Genomic DNA, 19,530 nt, shown 5'->3' with positions numbered 1-19,530 from the left:
AAGAGAAAAGACAACGTGAGAAACACGTGCCCTTCATATCGAGGGCGGCGTACCAGCCTCCGGGATCCCAGGATGGGATGACGGTCGCCCTGGGTACCATGCGGAACTCATCTGCATCGTGACCTGTTGAGTTCCTGCAGGCCTAGGATAGGTCTGAGACCTTCCTTCGCTTAGGGGAATAGGATTCGCCCTTAGGTACCTCCTGTATAGCTCCGATGAGGAGGAGCGTCCGCACCTCTTGCCAGAGGAATCGCTCGTGAGAGGGGTCCTTAGGAGGGGCGAGGATGGGCAGGCTTTTGCCCCATTGGTGGTCAGAAGGACCCTAATTCCGGCTCCTTTGGGGTGCGGATTGGTGGCCACGACCGTGTAAGCCACGCCCGCTGGTCATGTCCCGACCTTGCCCAGGCGTAGGGTAAGAGCGGAGGTTGGGGACGGAAACGCCGGCGCTGAATTACCGGCGTGTGCATGCCGAGAGAGAGCAAAGTGACCCTGCTGCCCTTTAGGTTCAGCAGCCTAGGGCCAGCGTTGACAGAGAACAGGCCTGTGCCATTGAAGGGCCAGATCCGTATAGCGTGCTGCAGCTGCGAGAGAAGGCTCGATAACTGGAGCCCTGACACACGCCGCGTGGCAACACCCGAGGTCTGAGCCATGGCAGCGGAGTCAGCTGCGTCCAACGAGGCCTGGAGGGAAGCTCTCTCCAGCTCCGTCTTTTGCTGCAGGAGAGCATCGAACTCGAGACGGGAGTTCCGAAGAACCGACTCTGAAAACTTGCCCACCGCCATCCCCAGTAGCGGATAAGTAGGGCTTGCTGGTGCGCTACACGAAGATGCAGGGCCCCCTCCGGGTACATCGTATGGCCCAGTAAGACCACACGCCCAGGCTCTTGGATTTAGGGGCTGGTTGCGTTTCGATTAGAGGAGGGCCGGAGGGGTATGTTCCTGCCCCCGCCTCATGTGGGGAGGAGGAAGAAGAAAGGCCCCAGGACAAGCGGGTCCTGTGTGGGCTCGAACTCCTGGACAACCTCCTGATCCGGCGGGATCTGGGAGCCTGGTGCCGAACCGGGGGTTGCTCTGAACCGGTCGGACGGGGACGACTAATTGTCACCTCTGGCCCCCAGAGCTCGGAGGGACTGGAGCGAGATGGGATCGCCGGTACGCCTCTGGCGCGGTAGGACACCAACGGCGTCCAGAATGACCACTAATAGGCCTCCTGGAAGACCTTGGAGAGCACATCGGAAAACAGAGTGCCGCGCATATGAAGTGATTGCACGGGACGACACTAATGCGTGGCTGGATGGCCCCGGAGGAGCAGCAAGCTCTTGGTAGAGTCTCTGTCTGTAACTGACGTCGCTTGATGCGGCACCGGGGATCGGTACCGGTAGACCGACTGGTACCGAGAACGGGACCTGCCACCGAAGCTGTGCCAGGCGGTCGACCGAGGGTGCGAGGCTCGATAATCAGGAGTGGCCACGAGTGCCCCGGTGCCGGGGGCTCGATCGGTGCTGAGTGTCCCGGACCGGCGAACGGGACGCTGACCGGTGCCGCGAGCACTACTGGTATCAACATGGAGAACGGTGCCGAGACCTAGAACGGTGACGGGACCGAGAACATCTGCGGGACCGCGACCCTGAACGGTGCCGCTGTGCGGTGCCGAGGTAGGGTGGCCTGATGAAGGCAGGCTTGCCCATCGACTATGCAACCCCCACCGGCGGTGCCGGGGGTTGCGGCAGCGTAGATGCTGCCGTTGCAATCAGCCCCCTCGCCGTGGACACTGTCTCCGGCGTGGAGGGAACAGTGAGCTCGACCATAGCTGGCACCCCGGATGCAGCTTCATAGCGAGCTCAACCACGGTCCGTACCGGGGAGCGTTCCAGCCCCAGACTCGACGGCCTTCGCCTGGCCGGAGTTAATGGTGCGGGCAGTGTCGGTGCCGCGGTAGACATCGGTGCCGGGCGTTCCGATGGAGCATAGCGCTCGGCTGCGGAGCAGGTGGCTCAGACGCAGCTTCAGGGCGAGCTCGACCACGGTCCGTACCGGGGAGCTTTCCAGCACCGGACTTGACGGCCCTTGCCTGGCCGGAGCGAACGGTGTGGATACTGCCGGTGCCGCGGCAGACACCGGTGCTGGGCGATCCGATGGAGCATAGCGCTCGACTGCGGAGCAGGCGGCTCGGACGCAGCTTCCGGGCAAGCTCGACCCCGGTCTGTACTGGGGAGCTTTCCAGCACCGGACTCAACGGCACTTGCCTAGCCGGAGCGAAAGGTGCGGATATCGTCGGTGCCACGGCAGACATCGGTGCCGGGCGATCCGACAGAGCATAGCGCTCGGCTGCGGAGCAGGCGGCTTGGACGCATCGTCCGGGCGAGCTCGACCACGGTCCGTACTGGGGAGCTTTCCAGCACCGGACTCGACGGCTCTTGCCTGGCCGGAGTAACAATAGCAATCAAATGCCTGGCTTCCACCACCTACAGGGCCCGTGGTTTTGTTCAATGGCTTTCAGTTCCCACGGGTGACCAGACGACCCAATGTTATCAGGAGCAGGCGGCTCGGACGCAGCGTCAGAGTGAGCTCGACCACAGTCCGCACCGGGGAGCTTTCCAGCACCGGACTCGACGGCTCTTGCCTGGCCGGAGTGAAAGGTGCGGATATTGTCGGTGCCGCGGCAGACATCGGTGCCGGGCAATCCGACTGAGCGTAGCGCTCGGCTGCGGAGCAAGCGGCTCGGACGCAGCTTCCGGGCGAGCTCGACCACGGTGCATACCGGGGAGCTTTCCAGCACCGGACTCAACGGCTCTTGCCTGGCCGGAGTAACTCTTCATCCTCCAGGAGGGAGGTCCATGCCGAGGGTACGTCGGAGTCAGCGACGGTGGTGCCAGGAGGCCTTGGCGGCACCGGCGGTCTGGTGCCGAGGGAGCGCGCCGTGAAAACGAACTAGCGGTCGGCGCCGAGAGCGGAGGAGCAAGAGCTGCCTCCCTCAGGAGCTGTTCAAAACGAAAGCCCCGCTCCCCTTTGTTCACGGATTAAGGACCTCACAAACGCGGCACTTATCTGTGAGGTAAGATCCCTCAAGGCACTTAGGAGAAGATCTCTTGTCGGCAGCGGCTTGTGGCCGGCCGAGCAGTAGAAAAAACCCTGTGGACCGGGCACCGGGCCCGGCCCCGGGTGAGGGGAAGGGGATAAACCCCAACCCCTGTAAAATAAATACTTATACTATTCTACAAACAAACAGAGTTAACTACCACTATAAACAGAACGAGAAAAAACTACGAGTAGCTAGGGAAGTGGAGGTCAGCTAAGCTGTGCTCCACTGTTCCAACTGGCCGTCACGGCGGGAAGAAGGAACTGAGGAGCGGACGGGCCGGCTGGGGTATATATTTAGCGCCATAGCGGCGCCACTCCAGGGAGCGCCAGCCGGCCCGCCGGTGTTGCTAGGGTAAAAAAGTTCCGAGATGCCGTGCATGCGCGGCGCGCACACCTAACTGGAATGCATTGGAGCAATCACTCGAAGAAGAACCACCCAATCTCCGAGTGAGGGGGAAGGCACCAGGACCCTGGTAAATTGTTCCGGTGGTTAACTGCCCTCACTGGTAAAAGCTGAATGTGCCTAGCTCCAAGCTGCCAGCCACTGGATGTGTTGTGTCTTTGCTAGACTCAAGAGCTGTCAGCTAGCAAAACCCTTCTCCCAAGGGAGATACTTGTAAACAGACTGCGGCCAAGTCACCCCTTCACCGTCTCTGTTGAGCTCTCACCCTTTAGTCAGTCTGCTGGCTCTTCTCTGGACCCTCTCCCATTTCTCCACACCCTTTCGATGTGTGGACACGAGAACTGGGCCCCGCCCTTCCTCCCAGGACTGTCTGACTGATGGTGGCAGCACCTCTGCACGACTCACTACTCTGCCCCTCGTATGGCTGGGGACTGCACTGGCTTTCTGAGCGACAACATCACCCTGGGAGCTCACACACGGCTGCTGGAACCAGGGTGCTGGGCTGCGGCAGCAGCCCCAGGCTTGGAGTAACAATAGCAATCAAATGCCTGGCTTCCACCACCTACAGGGCCCGTGGTTTTGTTCAATGGTTTTCAGTTCCCACGGGTGACCAGACGACCCAATGTTATCAGGACCATCCCGATATTAGGGGTTTTGTCTTAGATAGGCAACTATTTCCCTCCCCCCCATCCTGATTTTTCACATTTGCTGTCTGGTCACCCTACAGCGCCCTGGAGCTCACGTTCAGCTGGTTTCCACCACGACCTGTAAGCCCCTGGCAGAGTCACTGCTTTGCAAAGTCCAGTCCCCCCGCCTACGAGTGTGCCCGCCATCCTTGGCTCCTAAAGCCTGCTCTTGCATTTTGCTGTGTTAAAACATGTGGTTCAGTGCAGCAGAGAGTACTCTGGGACCTGAGCGGCCCCACCACAATGTACTGGTCCAGCATTGTCTGTATCTTCTGCAAACGTCACTCACCATTACTTGCTGTTTTCTTCCTGATCACTGATGAAGATACTGAGTAGCACTGGGCCTGGAGCAGATCCCTGCAGGACCCCCCTAGAAACAGCCACTGGATGCTGATTCCCCACTCACAATCACTTTTCCAGCTCGGTCAGTAATGGTTTAGTGTGGGCTGTACAGATTTTATAGCAGTGCTCTGTTGTTCTTTATCAGAACATGCTGAAGTACAAAGTCCAATGTCTTGCAGAGGCCAAGTACATTATGTCAACAGGTCCCTTCATCAACCAAACTTTGCATAATCAAAAATTATATCAGATTTGATTGACAAGCCCTATTTCCCATAAAACCATTTTGACTGGCTTTTATTATGCTGCCACCCTTGGGAGAGGCCAGGAGTGGGGTAGCCAGGAGCGCCCCCCACAGCCGGTGCTTCTGCCCCATCCCCTATGGTGCCCCCTACTGGGAGAGGGTGGGACTGGAGTAGCAGGGAGCGCCTCCTCCCCCCCACCCAGCCAGGGCTCCTGCCCCATCCCCTGCTGGGAGAGGCTGGGACTGGGGTAGCAGGGAGAGCCCCCGCCCCCAGCCAGGGCTCCTGCCCCGCTCCTCACAGCGCCCCCTGCTGGGAGAGGCTGGGACTGGAGTAGCAGGGAGCGCCTCCTCCCCCGCACCCAGCCAGGGCTCCTGCCCTGCTCCTCACAGTGCCCCCTGCTGGGAGAGGCTGGGACCGGGGTAACTGGGAGCACCCCCCACAGCCAGGGCTCCTGCCCTGCTCCTCACAGTGCCCCCTGCTGGGAGAGGCTGGGACCGGGGTAACTGGGAGCACCCCCCACAGTCAGGGCTCCTGCCCTGCTCCTCACAGTGCCCCCTGCTGGGAGAGGCTGGGACTGGGGTAGCAGGGATAGCCCCCGCCCCCAGCCAGGGCTCCTGCCCTGCTCCTCACAGCACCCCCTGCTGGGAGAGGCTGGGACTGGGGTAGCAGGGAGAGCCCCCGCCCCCAGCCAGGGCTCCTGCCCCGCTCCTCACAGCGCCCCCTACTGAGAGAGGCTGGGACTGGAGTAGCAGGAAGCTCCCCCCACAGCCAGGGCTCCTGCCCCGCTCCTCACAGCACCCCCTGCTGGGACAGGCTGGGACTGGAGTAGCAGGGAGCGCCTCCTCCCCCGCACCCAGCCAGGGCTCCTGCCCTGCTCCTCACAGTGCCCCCTGCTGGGAGAGGCTGCGACCGGGGTAACTGGGAGCACCCCCCACAGCCAGGGCGCCTGCCCTGCTCCTCACAGTGCCCCCTGCTGGGAGAGGCTGGGACCGGGGTAACTGGGAGCACCCCCCACAGCCAGGGCGCCTGCCCTGCTCCTCACAGTGCCCCCTACTGAGAGAGGCTGGGACTGGAGTAGCAGGGAGCACCCCCCACAGCCCGTGATCCTGCCCCATCCCCTATGGCACCCCCTGCTGGGACAGGCTGGGACTGGAGTAGCAGGGAGCTCCCCCCACAGCCAGGGCTCCTGCCCCGCTCCTCACAGCACCCCCTGCTGGGAGAGGCTGGGACTGGAGTAGCAGGGAGCGCCTCCTCCCCCCCACCCAGCCAGGGCTCCTGCCCCATCCCCTGCTGGGAGAGGCTGGGACTGGAGTAGCAGGGAGCGCCTCCTCCCCCGCACCCAGCCAGGGCTCCTGCCCTGCTCCTCACAGTGCCCCCTGCTGGGAGAGGCTGGGACCGGGGTAACTGGGAGCACCCCCCACAGCCAGGGCTCCTGCCCTGCTCCTCACAGTGCCCCCTGCTGGGAGAGGCTGGGACCGGGGTAACTGGGAGCACCCCCCACAGCCCGTGATCCTGCCCTGCTCCTCACAGTGCCCCCTGCTGGGAGAGGCTGGGACCGGGATAACTGGGAGCACCCCCCACAGCCCGTGATCCTGCCTCATCCCCTATGGCACCCCCTGCTGGGACAGGCTGGGACTGGAGTAGCAGGGAGCGCCTCCTCCCCCGCACCGAGCCAGGGCTCCTGCCCTGCTCCTCACAGCACCCCCTGCTGGGAGAGGCTGGGACCGGGGTAACTGGGAGCACCCCCCCCAGCCAGGGCGCCTGCCCTGCTCCTCACAGTGCCCCCTGCTGGGAGAGGCTGGGACCGGGGTAACTGGGAGCACCCCCCACAGCCCGTGATCCTGCCTCATCCCCTATGGCGCCCCCTGCTGGGAGAGGCTGGACCGAGGCAGCTAGGAGGCCCCTCCCCCCAAACCCAATGCTGCTGGGTTATCACATCAATTCCCTGGGAAGTACAAAGTCATGTCCCTTGACTCCAGCTACCCATCTTGCTTGGCCCGCCCCCTGCAGGCTCCCTGCAGAGTGTGTTGCCTCACCTTCTGCATGGCTGCACACAGGATGCCATTTCCCTGATGGTACGGGACCTCCACAGAGCCCAGAAACTGCACGTTGAACCTCTCCACCCAGGAAGGGTTCCTCTTCATCCCTGAAAACAGAGTCATGCAAGCCCTGGAGAAACCCATCAGCACCAAAGGATCGGGGGGGAGTAGGGGCTTATCCCAGCCAGCAGCCCCCCGCTGAGTGGGGAGGGAGCCAGAGGCATTGCACGCGCTGAGCTGGAAGCAGGGTCGCAGGATACCTGCAGGCGGGCTGGGCACTAGGGAGTGCTGGCGTCCCGGGAGGCAGAGCTGCCTGCTGATTGGCTGACAGAAGCATGCACATCAGAGACAGGAAGAACCCACCGGGTACGTTCTCTAGTGCCCTGCCCTACGGACCCCAACTCCTCCCAGTGCCCCTCAGTGCCAAGGAGCTTCAGCCCACTCCTCTGAGATACCCCTCGCACCAAAACCTGCCCCATAACAGCAGTGCCCTTTCCCCCCACTGCAGCCCCAGGAAACACCTGACCGCTGTGCTGCTCCCTCAGTCGCTCTCAGCCAGGCCAGCTTCTGGCTTCCTTCTCCCTCTGAGGAGCTGGGCTGGGTTGTTCCTGCCCAGGGCTCTGACCTCCCGCAGCCCCACTGGGTTCCCAACTTCTTCTGATTTAGAATCACAGAATCACCGAACTGGAGGGGCCTCGAGAGGTCACTAGGCCAGTCCCCTGCACTCAAGGCAGGACTAAGGATTATCCAGCCCATCCCTGACAGGTGTTTGTCCATCCCCAATGACGGAGAATCCACAACCTCCCTGGGCAATTTATCCCTGTGCTTAACCACCCTGGCAGTGAGGAAGTTTTTCCTAATGTCCAACCTACACCTCCCCTGCTGCAGTTTAACCCCAGTGCTTCTTGTCCAGTCCTCAGAGGTTAAGAAGAACAATTTATCTCCCTCCTCCTTGTATGTACTTGACTTAGTACCATCTGTACGTGCCAGCAACGGGCTAGTGAAGACGCTAAACAAGCCTGGACCTAATGGAGCCCCCACGAGGCTCTGCTCCCAGATCCCTATCGTCTGTTCTCCACAGGCTACTCCCTATCAGTGCCACTCCTGCCCCGCTGGAGCCCCCGCTGCATCACGCGAGCCCGGGTGGGAGGCCAGGGCTCCTGTACTTGGTGTGATAATGGGGCACAAGCTTACCCCAGCTGTGAGCTCAGCTGCAGAGGGAGGGCAAATTTATACGGTGGCACAGAAACTGTGACAACAAAGGTCGGTGGGGAAAGGGGCAGAAAAGAGCGCGACTGAATTAGCCCAAACCAAAAGGGCGTCTGGCAGAACTCCCGGGCCGGGTTAAGATCATGCTGCTGCAGGAGAAGTGTGGGACTGGAAATCCGGGCACTGAAATCGGTGTGCTGGAAATTTGATCTAACTGGTGCACACAATAACGAGGGGCTGTTTCGCCTTCACCAGCTTCTGGGGTCCTTACAAGAAAAGAGATCGGGGGGAGGGTGAAAATGACCAGAGGGGACTGACAGATGAGTAGGGGAAGCAGCAAGCTTCCCAATCATGGCTGCACCTCTCACCACCTCCTGGGACCCCAGATCCCGATCCTTACAGGGGGCCTGACCAGACCGGGCCGGAAGGAGGGACCCAGATGACATCATCTCATCACCGGCTCCAGCCTAATCCTGGACACTGCTTGGGACATGAGACGTCATCTCCCCCGTTCCCCCAAAGCGTGTCCTGTCCCTTCCCTGCCTCGTTTCTCCTCCTTCCTCTCCCTTCTGTCTAACAAGAGTCTGGCTTAGCCAGCCAAGACTGCGTAGTTTGGAACACTGCTGTGAACCTGTGACCAGAAAAAGTCTGCTAAAAGCAGTGCCCTGAACCAGTGGTTCTCAACAAGAGGTATGCGTATCCCTGGGGGACGCAGAGCTCTTCCATGGGGTACGTCAACTCAGCGAGAGATTTGCCTAGTTTTACAACAGGCTACATAAAAAGCACCAGCAAAGTCAGTACAAACAAAAATTTCATAGAGAAAATGACTTGTTCATACTGTTCTATCTACTATACACTGAAATGTAAGTACAATATTTATATTCCAGTTGATTTGTTTTATAGTTCTATGGTAAAAAGGAGAAAGTCAGCCATTGTTCAGTAACAGTGTGCTATGACACGTCTGTATTTTTACGTCTGATTTTGTCAGCAAGTAGTTTTTAAGTGAGGTGAAACTTGGGGTACGCAAGACAAATCAGCCTCCTGAAAGGGGAACAGTCGTCTGGAAAGGTTGAGAGCCACTGCCATAAACTTCCTGATGCTGGTAGAAATTGCCGGGCTCAGAGAGGCTGCTCAGACCGGGTGCTGGGCCTGTATTTTCCCAGCAGTGAGGTTGCAAGTGCAAGTCAGCACCAGAGGCAGATGCCGCGTTTTCTCCCTTTGCTGTTGTTTCCCCTCCCCTTGTGGGTTTGTTTTGGCTTCTGGGAGCTGATATTGGATGTTAGCAGCAGCAGCAATGCCAGCTCCAGTCCAGCTCCAAGACTTCTCTTTTCCTCAAGAAAGTCAAGGAAAGTGTGGGCCCCTTGCTGAATGAGGGAGGGAACCTAGTGACAGAGGATGTGGAGAAAGCTAGTGTACTCAATGCTTTTTTTGCCTCTGTCTTCACAGACAAGGTCAGCTCCCAGACAGCTGCACTCTGCAGCACGGTATGGGGAGGAGGTGACCAGCTCTCTGTGGAGAAAGAAGTAGTTCGGGGCTATTTAGGAAAGCTGGACGAGCACAAGTCCATGGGGCCGGATGCGCTGCATCCGAGGGTGCTAAAGGAGTTGGCCGATGAGATTGCAGAGCCATTGGCCATTATCTTTGAAAAATCATGACGATCGGGGGAGGTCCCGGATGACTGGAAAAAAGCTAATGTAGTGCCCATCTTTAAAAAAGGGAAGATAGAAGATCCAGGGAACTACAGGCCAGTCAGTCTCACCTCAGTCCCTGGAAAAATCATGGAACAGGTCCTCAAGGAATCAATTCTGAACCACTTAAAGGAGGGGAAAGTGATCAGGAACAGTCAGCATGGATTCACCAAGGGCAAGTCATGCCTGACTAACCTAATTGCCTTCTATGACGAGATAACCGGCTCTGTGGATGAGGGGAAAGCAGTGGATGTGCTATTTCTGGAATTTAGCAAAGCTTTTGATACAGTTTCCCACAGTATTCTTGCCAGCAAGTTAAAGAAGTCTGGGCTGGATGAATGGACGGTAAGGTGGATAGAAAACTGGCTAGATGGTCGGGCTCAACGGGTAATGATCAATGGTTCCATGTCTAGTTGGCATCCGGTATCAAGTGGAGTGCCCCAAGGGTCGGTGCTGGGGCCGGTTTTGTTCAATATCTTCATTAACGATCTGGAGGATGGTGTGGACTGCACCCTTAGCAAGTTTGCAGATGACACTAAACTGGGAGGAGTGGTTGATACGCTGGAGGGTAGGGATAGGATACAGAGGGACCTAGACAAATTAGAGGACTGGGCCAAAAGAAATATGATGAGGTTCAACAAGGACAAGTGCAGAGTCCTGCATTTAGGACGGAAGAATCCCATGCACTGCTACAGACTAGGGACCGAATGGCTGGGCAGCAGTTCTGCAGAAAAGGACCTAGGGGTTATGGTGGATGAGAAGCTGAATATGAGTCAACAGTGTACAGTGTGCCCTTGTTGCCAAGAAGGCTAATGGCATTTTGGGCTGTATAAGTAGGGGCATTTCCAGCAGATCGAGGTATGTGATCATTCCCCTCTACTCAGCACTGGTGAGGCCTCATTTGGAGTACTGTGTCCAGTTTTGGACCCCACACTACAAGAAGGATGTGGATAAATTGGAGAAAGTCCAGCGGAGGGCAACAAAAATGATTAGGGGGCTGGAGCACATGACTTATGAGGAGAGGCTGAGGGAACTGGGATTGTTTAGCCTGCAGAAGAGAAGAATGAGGGGGGATTTGATAGCTGCTTTCAACTACCTGAAAGGGGGTTCCAAAGAGGATGGATCTAGACTGTTCTCAGTGGTAGAAGATGACAGAACAAGGAATAATGGTCTCAAGTTGCAGAGGGGGAGGTTTAGGTTGGATATTAGGAAAAACTTTTTCACTAGTAGGGTGGTGAAGAACTGGAATGGGTTCCCTAGGGAGGTGGTGGAATCTCCTTCCTTAGAGGTTTTTAAGGTCAGACTTGACAAAGCCCTGGCTGGGATGATTTAGTTGGGTTTGGTCCTGCTTTGAGCAGGGGGTTGGACTAGATACCTCCTGAGGTCCCTTCCAACCCTGAGATTCTATGATTCTATGACACCATTGATAGAACCAGGTAAGAGGCTGCCAGACACGATCTTTTCCTGCTAGAGGCTCTCTGCGGCTAAAGGGAAAGGGAACCCGGGGTGCTGTGAAATGAAAGCCTTACTCAATACTTTGCATTTCAAACAGTTTAACTGGGTTTCCTTCTTTTCTGTGTCTTTACGAAAGAGTTCAAAGGAGTTGTCAGGCTCTGTTCGCCATGTACTAAGCAGGTGGAGGTCTCTGTGTACCCACCCACAGACCTTGTTTAAAACTCTTTAATCTGGATGGTTTCAGGGTCATGTTAACACCTTTGACTCTTTGGCCCCTTTATTCCATCTAACTCAGTGGTTTGCAACCTTTTTTCATTTGCGGACCCCTAAACATTTCAAATGGAGGTGTGGCCCCCTTTGGAAATCTTAGAGATAGTCTGCGAACCCCCACGAGCCCATGGACCACAGCTTGGAAAGCACTGCTCTGGGGGTAGATAGCCACACTGCCAAGAGCAATACAGAACGGTTACTCCTCTGTCCGTGGCAGCTGTTCTTCGCCATGTGTTGCACGTCTCCATTCCACGTTAGGTGTGTGCGCGCCCAGTGCACCGAAGCTGGAGGCTGTCCCCACAGCGGTTCCTGTCGGGGTGGCACATGTGCCCGGGGTCTGACTGTGCTCCCAGTGCAGGGTATAAGGGGAGGAGCCACCCTGGGTACCAGCGCTGCCTGGGCCAAGCAGGGGTTATTAAGATCAACTTGGTGCAGTCCTGCTTGAGTCTGAGAATCAGCTTAGGAATTAAAGGCATGGGAGGGAATTCACAGAGTAGACTGTCCTTCCTTGGGAATAGCAGCCCGTCCAGGAAGGAGCCCGGACTATAACCTGCCCTGCAGCAGAACTGATGGCACTTCCTAATCTGCTTTATGGTGAACAGATCTACTACAGGTGTCCGCCAAGTGTGAAACAGCAACTGGAGCACTTTGGTTTTCAGACATCAGTCATGGCCCATCCTGAAGGACCTGCCAAGATGGTCTGTAAGGCGGCTCTGTATTCCCAGAAGGTGTGACCCTTTGAGCATTATTGCGTGCCTGATGCAAGACTCTGAAAGGTTCGCTGCTTCCTGTCACACATGGCACTGCCATGTCTGTTCAAATAAAGCATGGCTGTGGTGTTGTCCATGTGGATGTGCAGAGGGCTGCCTTTGATGTGTGGCAGGAAGACCTGGCCTGCCTGCTATACTGTGCAAAGCTTGAGAACATTTATGTGTAGGGATAGCTCCGGATCTGACTAAGTCCTTGGGTTCAGAGATCTCGTAAGTGTGCTCCCCAGCCTAAGGAGGATGTCTCTGTGGCTAGGCTCATGGAGGGAAGAGGCGGTGAGAAGAAAACTCTCCTGCACAAGTTGGACAGGTTCACCCATCAATTCAAGGAAGCTAGAACCCTTGCAGGCGTGTGAACTAGCATGTCCAGTGGATGTCTCGATGGATGGTAGAGAGACTTCAGGCACCCCTGCACACACCTCAGGTGACGACTGCCATACCGAGTCATGTATGCACAAGCTGCCACATGCCCGAGGCGACTCAGGCAATTTCTTACAGGAGTCTGAGGTTGAGCTGGGAGCGCGGCGCACAGGTCCAGAGTCACTTGGAACCTGGTCTGAGGCATGTAGGCTGTTGTCGAAGTGAGAACTGCCTTGATAAACTCTATCCTTTGCAGAGTACAGGACTGAGGTGTCACACTGGGACTGGATTTGTCTGTTGTCCTCTGCTTGCTATCTGGGGCAGCCTTGGATTCACCAGCTGTCCAGACACAGGAATACTTGAACACTGATCTTCCAGAGGTAAGCAGCTGCCACTGCCATGCACTTGGGGCTCACAACAGGGCGAAGGGGGGGCTGTAAACTGGTAGTGAACATGTACAACCATGAACCTGGGGGACCTTCTTTGGCCCAGGTGGATAGCCACGTGAAAATCCGCGTCTCTCAAGCAGAGAGCACCATGCCAATCAACAAGATCTATGGAAAGGATACGGGGAACCAGGGAAACCAGGCAAAATATTATCTTCTTGATGAATCTATTAAAGTTTCCTAGATCGAAGATAAACCTCAGGTCCCTTGGACTTTGCTTTGAGGGAATAGCGAGAGTAAAACTCCCTTCACCAGTGTTGTGCCAGTACCTCCTCTATGACTCCTAACCAGAGTAGAATCTGTTCTCTTGTTTGAGAATAGCCTGATGAGATTGGCCACTGAAAAGGGATGGAGAGAAACTGCAGCGTGTAGCCCAGTCCCACAGTTCTTAGCACCCACCAGTCTGTTGCAATGGCACTCCAAGCACTGAGGAAGTGAGACAGCCTGTTTCCAAAGGGAGCAGTGGGACAAGGAATAGCCCCATGAATGGATATGGTGGCCTCAACTGAAGAGTCAAAGAGCCTGCTTCAAACTAGAGAGTTGCTGAGAAGAAGCAGAGATGGAAGGAGGAGGTGGGCTCCTTCTCTAAGATTTAGGTCTCCTTCTAGCCTGGTCAGGTTGTTGGGGAGACAGAATGTCTGTCTCTGCTGGCGCTGAGGATGGCACCGTTTCCTCTTTGGTACTAGAGCACAGATGCCCAAGAACCCACAAATCGCTCTAGAATCCTTGAGCGAACGTAGAGCCTTGTCCATTTTTTCAGAGATGATTCTTTTCTCAAAGGGCAGGTCTTCAATTGTTTGTTGGACTTCACAAATATGTCATTAGATTGCAGCGAAGAACAGGAGCGCATGGTTACCGCCATCACTCTGACTGCGGAGTCAGCCAATCTAGACCTACTTGGAGGGATGCTCTTGCCACCCAAGGGCCTTCAGCGAGCACCACCTGGAACTCCTTCTCGGGCTTCTGTCAGTTTTTCCAGGCACATGATCGTCATATCCCAGTTCGAGAAATTGTACCTAGCCAAGAGTGCTAGATGACTGGCTACATGAACTTGCAGTCCTGGTGCTGAATACATTTTTTGACCACATAAGTCCAACTTTTTCAAGTCTCTGTCCTAGGGGGTAGGTTTTGAGTTTTCTCACTAACTGCAGTGACCATCAAAGACCCTGGGGGTCGGGTGGGAGTAAAAATCTTCATGCCCTTGTAAGGGGACCTGATACCTACTCTCAGTCCTTTTAGCCATGGGAGACAAAGACGAGGGTGTCTGCCAGAAAATCTGTGTTAGTTCCTGTATAGCATCATTAATGGACAATGCCACCCTGTCTGGAGTGGCTGTGTGGAGCTGTCCACCAATCTGTGGTGATTTTTTCTGAACTAACTCCACCTGTATGCCCATGGAATGAGCCCCCCTCTGTAGCAATACTTGATACATTTTCCGGTCATCAGGAAACCCCAAACCAGAGCCCCATCTGGGGATGATGAGTACGTATTTATGGGAGTCGGAGCGACTTCAGTAAGCGCTGGTAGTTTCCAATGGTCCAGTCGCAGAGACTCAGGTGCCAAAGGAGACACGTGCTCGATAAAGGTGGTACTGAGGTCGGTACCGGAATCGGTATCAGGCACAGTTGACTCCCTTTGAGGCAACCTAGAGTTAGATTTAATGGGAGAGGCTGATCTCAAAGTAGTAGGCATATGGCATGGCCAATAAAATCAACATGGAACATGACGGGGCATAAGAGACCAATTATATTGACTCCAAGAAGCTCTGTCTCTGGATCTACTTATGCATTTGTGCCTGGCATGCACAAGAATGGGAGGGGGGAAACCTGGGACCTCCTGTAATACAAACAGGAGACACATGATCCAACCTCCAACTCCAACAAACAGTTGGAACTGTCCACTAGACAGGATGGCCCAGCACCAAGCGGGAGTTGCTGGGGAACCGGAGTGGGGCGGATGGGTGGAGGTAACGTTGCAGCTGAGGAGTGATCAGTGCCAGCTGTCATCCTTGAGTTTGCACCAGTGGCGTCTTCACAGCTGACGCTGAGGTCAGGGCTGGCTGTGGCGCTGGCAGTGACAGTGGGCGCTGATGCTGGTACCGGCAGCCGCGCTGGCGTTTGCACCGTGGAAAGAGGAGGTGCCAAAGTGTCCAGGTCAGTTTGAAGCCTGGGGGAGTCCAGGACTGAGAGGCACAAAAGGTCCTTGGCTGCTTCAGACACCTCTGGTGTGGCTGGTTGCACGGCCCTGTGCGGCAGTGCTGACGTTGAGGCTGGCTCCATGATATGGTATAGCTGGTGTCACTCTCAGCGGTACCAAGGACTGCACCACAGTCGACAATTCCAACACAGGAGTCTCTAACCCTCAGCACCCGGGAGCACCAAGCCAGAATTCATGCCCTACCCTCAGCACCGAAACGGCTCTGCAAGGTATCAGCCGAGGCAGAACAATGCTCCTTGGTGGCCCCAGAGGAGGTTTTCTTAGACCTCTATTCCAGAGGCTGCTCTGAAGCTCTTCTACCTCTTGGTCATGGGCCCCCGAGAGGGAGAATGTCGTCTTCTATCGAGCTCTGCTTGACAAGGAGAGTCCAACAAGTCAGGAGGAGCACGTCCGAGCTGCTGCCCTGCACCGATCGCCCGGGAGCACGTCCGAGCTGCTGCCCTGCACCGATCGCCCGGGAGCACGTCCGAGCTGCTGCCCTGCACCGATCGCCCGGGAGCACGTCCGAGCTGCTGCCCTGCACCGATCGCCCGGGAGCACGTCCGAGCTGCTGCCCTGCACCGATCGCCCGGGAGCACGTCCGAGCTGCTGCCCTGCACGGATCGCCCGGGAGCACGTCCGAGCTGCTGCCCTGCACGGATCGCCCGGGAGCACGTCCGAGCTGCTGCCCTGCACGGATCGCCCGGGAGCACGTCCGAGCTGCAGCCCTGCACCGATCGCCAGGGAGCACGTCCGAGCTGCTGCCCTGCACCGATCGCCCGGGAGCACGTCCGAGCTGCTGCCCTGCACCGATCGCCCGGGAGCACGTCCGAGCTGCTGCCCTGCACGGATCGCCCGGGATCCAAGCGGGACGTAAAGCACACTCCATCCGCAAGTCTCGGCATCTCGCCTCCCTTGACTTCTGAGTTCTGGTCTTGAAGCCCCTGCAGCTGTGGCTCTTGTCTCTGATACGGTCCTCTCCAAACATTTTAAATAGCAGCGCTGAGGAGCCCTGTTGGGCATAGCTACTGTACGGACAGCAGAGCTGGTAACCAGGAGACTAACGCATTGCTAAGTCCAGGTCCCAGGCACCTGACACCCAGAGCAAACTAGTAAAAATAGAACAAAAGTGAAAAAACCGGCTAGGACAAAACCTGAGTCCTATAAACTGCCTAGGAAGATTTCTAAATGATTTACAATGGGAAATAATCCCCTTCAGAGCAAGAGGGTCGTGTGCTCCTGTGTGTGGGATACTCCGCCCACCAACCCCAGGCAATGAGAAGGAACCAAAGGGGGGTCGGGGCAGCTCTGTCCACCAATGGCCTCGGCTGGGGGCCGACATAGGCTGCCTGCACTGCCCCGATGGGTCCTGTTGCAGGACAAATCTCTGTCTTCGGCACACTGGGTGCACACACACCTAACGTGCAATGGACATGTGCAGTCACTGGAAGAAAAACCTGGAGTTCCCACAACCCCACAGCCAGGCCAGGGGGTCTGACTCACTCTGCTCCTGGCCTGGAGGCTGCAGCGGGCGTGTCTGTGCCGTGCTGCTTTCCCTGGTCCCTAACACCGAGGATCCTGCGCTGTCCAACTGCAGCTCCCTGGAGCGGTCACTCCTTTGCTGCCCCTCCCCTGTAGCCTGCCAGCCCGGCTACGAGCTGCAGCCTCCCAGCGCCGTGTTACGCTGGCTATCGCCTGGCCCGTCTCCCTGCTCCCAGCTCTGGGTACAGACACTTCAGTCCATTCAGGCTCTTCTGCAGCGCCAGGGTCAGAGCAACTCCACCTGCTGCTTTACTGCGCCTGCGGGGCAGGACCGGCCCCATTACTGGAATGGAGGAAAACTCTCTCTTCCCTGACAGCTTGAAAGCCTCCTTACGGGCCCTGTCTGCCAGGGACTAGGATTCCTCCTGCTCTAGTGGAGACGGTCAGAGCTAGGCTGGCTCTCAGCACAGGAGTCATGCAGCTCCTAAGACTCCCCCCCCACACAGGTGCCAGGCAGGCACTGGAAGGTCACTGGAAGTTCCCTGTGTCACCCCCATCTCCACTCCTCTCACCAGGGCCCTGAACCTGCTGCACGTGGACTCTCATTCACAGGAGCTTCCCAGCATGCTTTGGGGAACCCTCACCGTCCTGCCTGAAGCATCAATTGCCCTGGCACAGCATATGCTTCAGTCACAGATCTCTTGGCCAGGTTCCTCACTACGATGCTTCTGTCTCGCTGATGACTCCCTGTCGCGCTCACCTCCCTGGAGCTCTCCGCTCAGACATCTCCTCTCCTGGCAAGGGCAGCGGGTGTTGCAGGGATCAGCACCTATTCCCCACTGCCTCTCCTTCCATGCCTTCCTCTCCTGCCACCATCCCATGAGCTGTGTCTCTCTGATGGGCTCAGGTACTTGTGCAGACAGAAACACCTGCCAGAGTCAGCTGGGCGCCCTTTGCCTCTGGCAGAGACCCCAGCAGCTGTTCAGGCTCCCAGAGCACCGAACAGATGTGGATCCTTGGTGGTCTCCACTCAGAGACGGGACCACTATGCACTGGGCAGCCTGGACCATCAACAACCAATCTCCATCACCCAACTGCTGCACCATTGCAGGCCCTCCTGTGCAACTGTCTGCTCCCCTGATAGCTGCCCCCCATGTGCTCGCCTGACCCCTCCACAGACTCTGAATGTTCGGGACATTCCATAGGGATTCACGCCCTCCTCTGCTCATAAGAACATAACAGCAGCCATGCTGGGTCAGACCAAAGGTCCATCTCGCCCAGTATCCTGTCTACCGACAGTGGCCAGTGCCAGGTGCCCCAGAGGGAATGAACAGAACAGGGAATCATCAAGTGATCCATCCCCTGTCACCCACTCCCAGCTTCTGCTGCTGCACTCAGCCTGCAGCTGTCAAGCGACCCCAGTGGCCTGTGGGTTTGCTCTCGCTCTGTTCCTTGCTGGCCGCTCAGAGCTCCAGAGCCCAGGACAGGCTCTTGGTGGGGATAGGGGGGTGAGTGGGGGATTCCTGGCTGCTTTCTCAGTGATTACACAGTATGATCTAGGGGCATTGGGGCAGCAGGATGGGGTCAATGCTCACCCATCTGGGTGGGCGTGTCTGTGAGAGGGTGGGAGGGGGTTTATGTGGGGAGGGTCTCCCTGGCAGCCCTCCCCATCTGCAGCAGAGCGCTCTGGGTCACTGCGAGCCTGCCACCCACTTGGACACTGCCTGAAACTGTGGCAGTGCCATGAGCTGGCTATTGCTGTCCCGGCAGGGCCCGTGGCAGCACTGAGGGCTGCAGGTGCTCAGGGCTCCCGCACCACAGGGAGGGAGGGGAGGGGAGATGCCTACCTATGACCTCCTTTGCTTGGCTCACCACCTCGTGGGCATAGAACGCCGGGAAGATGCCTCTCTCTCCAGTCCGCATGTTGTAGCCTCGGTACCAGTAATCATCCTCCTCCAGCTCCACCAGGATCGGGTCGTCCACATCCAGCTCCAGCTCGTCCTCATGGCGAGGGATAAACCTGCGAGCAGAGGAGGCGGCGCCAGGATGGGGGAAGGGGCGTTGGGTGCGGGAGGAGGGCAGAGGAAACGTGAGAGAGAAAGAGAGAGACAGAGGTGAAGACGGGCGAGGATGCGCTTGCACACAGGAGCCAGAGGCACCGTGCCCGGTTCCCAGCAGCCCCCTCGGGCCTTTCCGCCACAGCAGGGGGCAGGACAATCATAGGCAGACTCGGGACTCCTTGGCACCAGCTGGGCCCCTATCCTATAAACGTATCTAACAGGAAACGGTGGGGCTGCCCCGACGAGGCACGCTGCCTGCCTCACCCCCGTTCGTGGCCCTGGGGCTGTGTATTTATCAGCTGCTCAGCCCTGGGGTTGAAGCTGTTTCCTCCTCTCAGTGTCAGGTAGACCCCCACTCGTTCCTGGCCACGCACCCAGAGGGGCAGCGTTGGTGCGGCCCTGGGGTCCAGGCTAGGGTGCTCTTCTCACCTGAAGACAGCCCGGTGAGTCTGCTCCCGTTCTTCCCCATTCACCATGCAGGAGAACAGCCCAAAGGACTCTGTACCTACGGAGCAGAGGAGAGGTCACTGCAGCACGGCGGGAGGAGGACACGCAGGAGACACCTTCGCCAGCCAAGCAAAGGACAAGAGACCTGAACCATTCAGGCCTGGCTCCTAAGCGGGGAATGCCTGGCCCCGAGCCACTCGGGCCTCGCTCCTCAGGGAGAACATCCAGGTCAGAGCCAGTCGGGGCTGCCCTTCCTCTCTCAATTCAGCCCCCCCCAGGCTGTGGTGAGAGGAAGGAAGGAAGGAAGATGGCCCAGCAGTTAGTGCACTAACCCTGCTCCATCACAGACTTCTTGTGTG

General features: G+C 57.4%; 1 protein-coding gene across 3 annotated transcripts in view; it reads right to left on the bottom strand.

Annotated features, from left to right (window-relative positions):
• The window catches only part of MAPK8IP2 (mitogen-activated protein kinase 8 interacting protein 2), an 82,973-nt gene that overhangs the window by 8,828 nt on the left and 54,615 nt on the right, over nt 1–19,530 (bottom strand). For all 3 annotated transcript variants that reach the window (XM_039520342.1, XM_039520343.1, XM_039520344.1), the window contains 3 exons: nt 19,154–19,229; nt 18,512–18,684; nt 6,789–6,898 (listed from right to left, as the gene is read on the bottom strand). In XM_039520342.1, coding sequence (XP_039376276.1) covers nt 6,789–6,898; nt 18,512–18,684; nt 19,154–19,229 — 359 coding nt within the window. The remainder of the gene's footprint in view (nt 1–6,788; nt 6,899–18,511; nt 18,685–19,153; nt 19,230–19,530) is intronic.

The sequence above is a fragment of the Mauremys reevesii genome, linkage group 1 (assembly GCF_016161935.1).
Source record: "Mauremys reevesii isolate NIE-2019 linkage group 1, ASM1616193v1, whole genome shotgun sequence".
Lineage (NCBI taxonomy): Eukaryota > Metazoa > Chordata > Testudines > Geoemydidae > Mauremys > Mauremys reevesii.
Note: the sequence above shows the minus strand (reverse complement) of the source record. Positions and strands in the feature narration are given on the sequence as shown.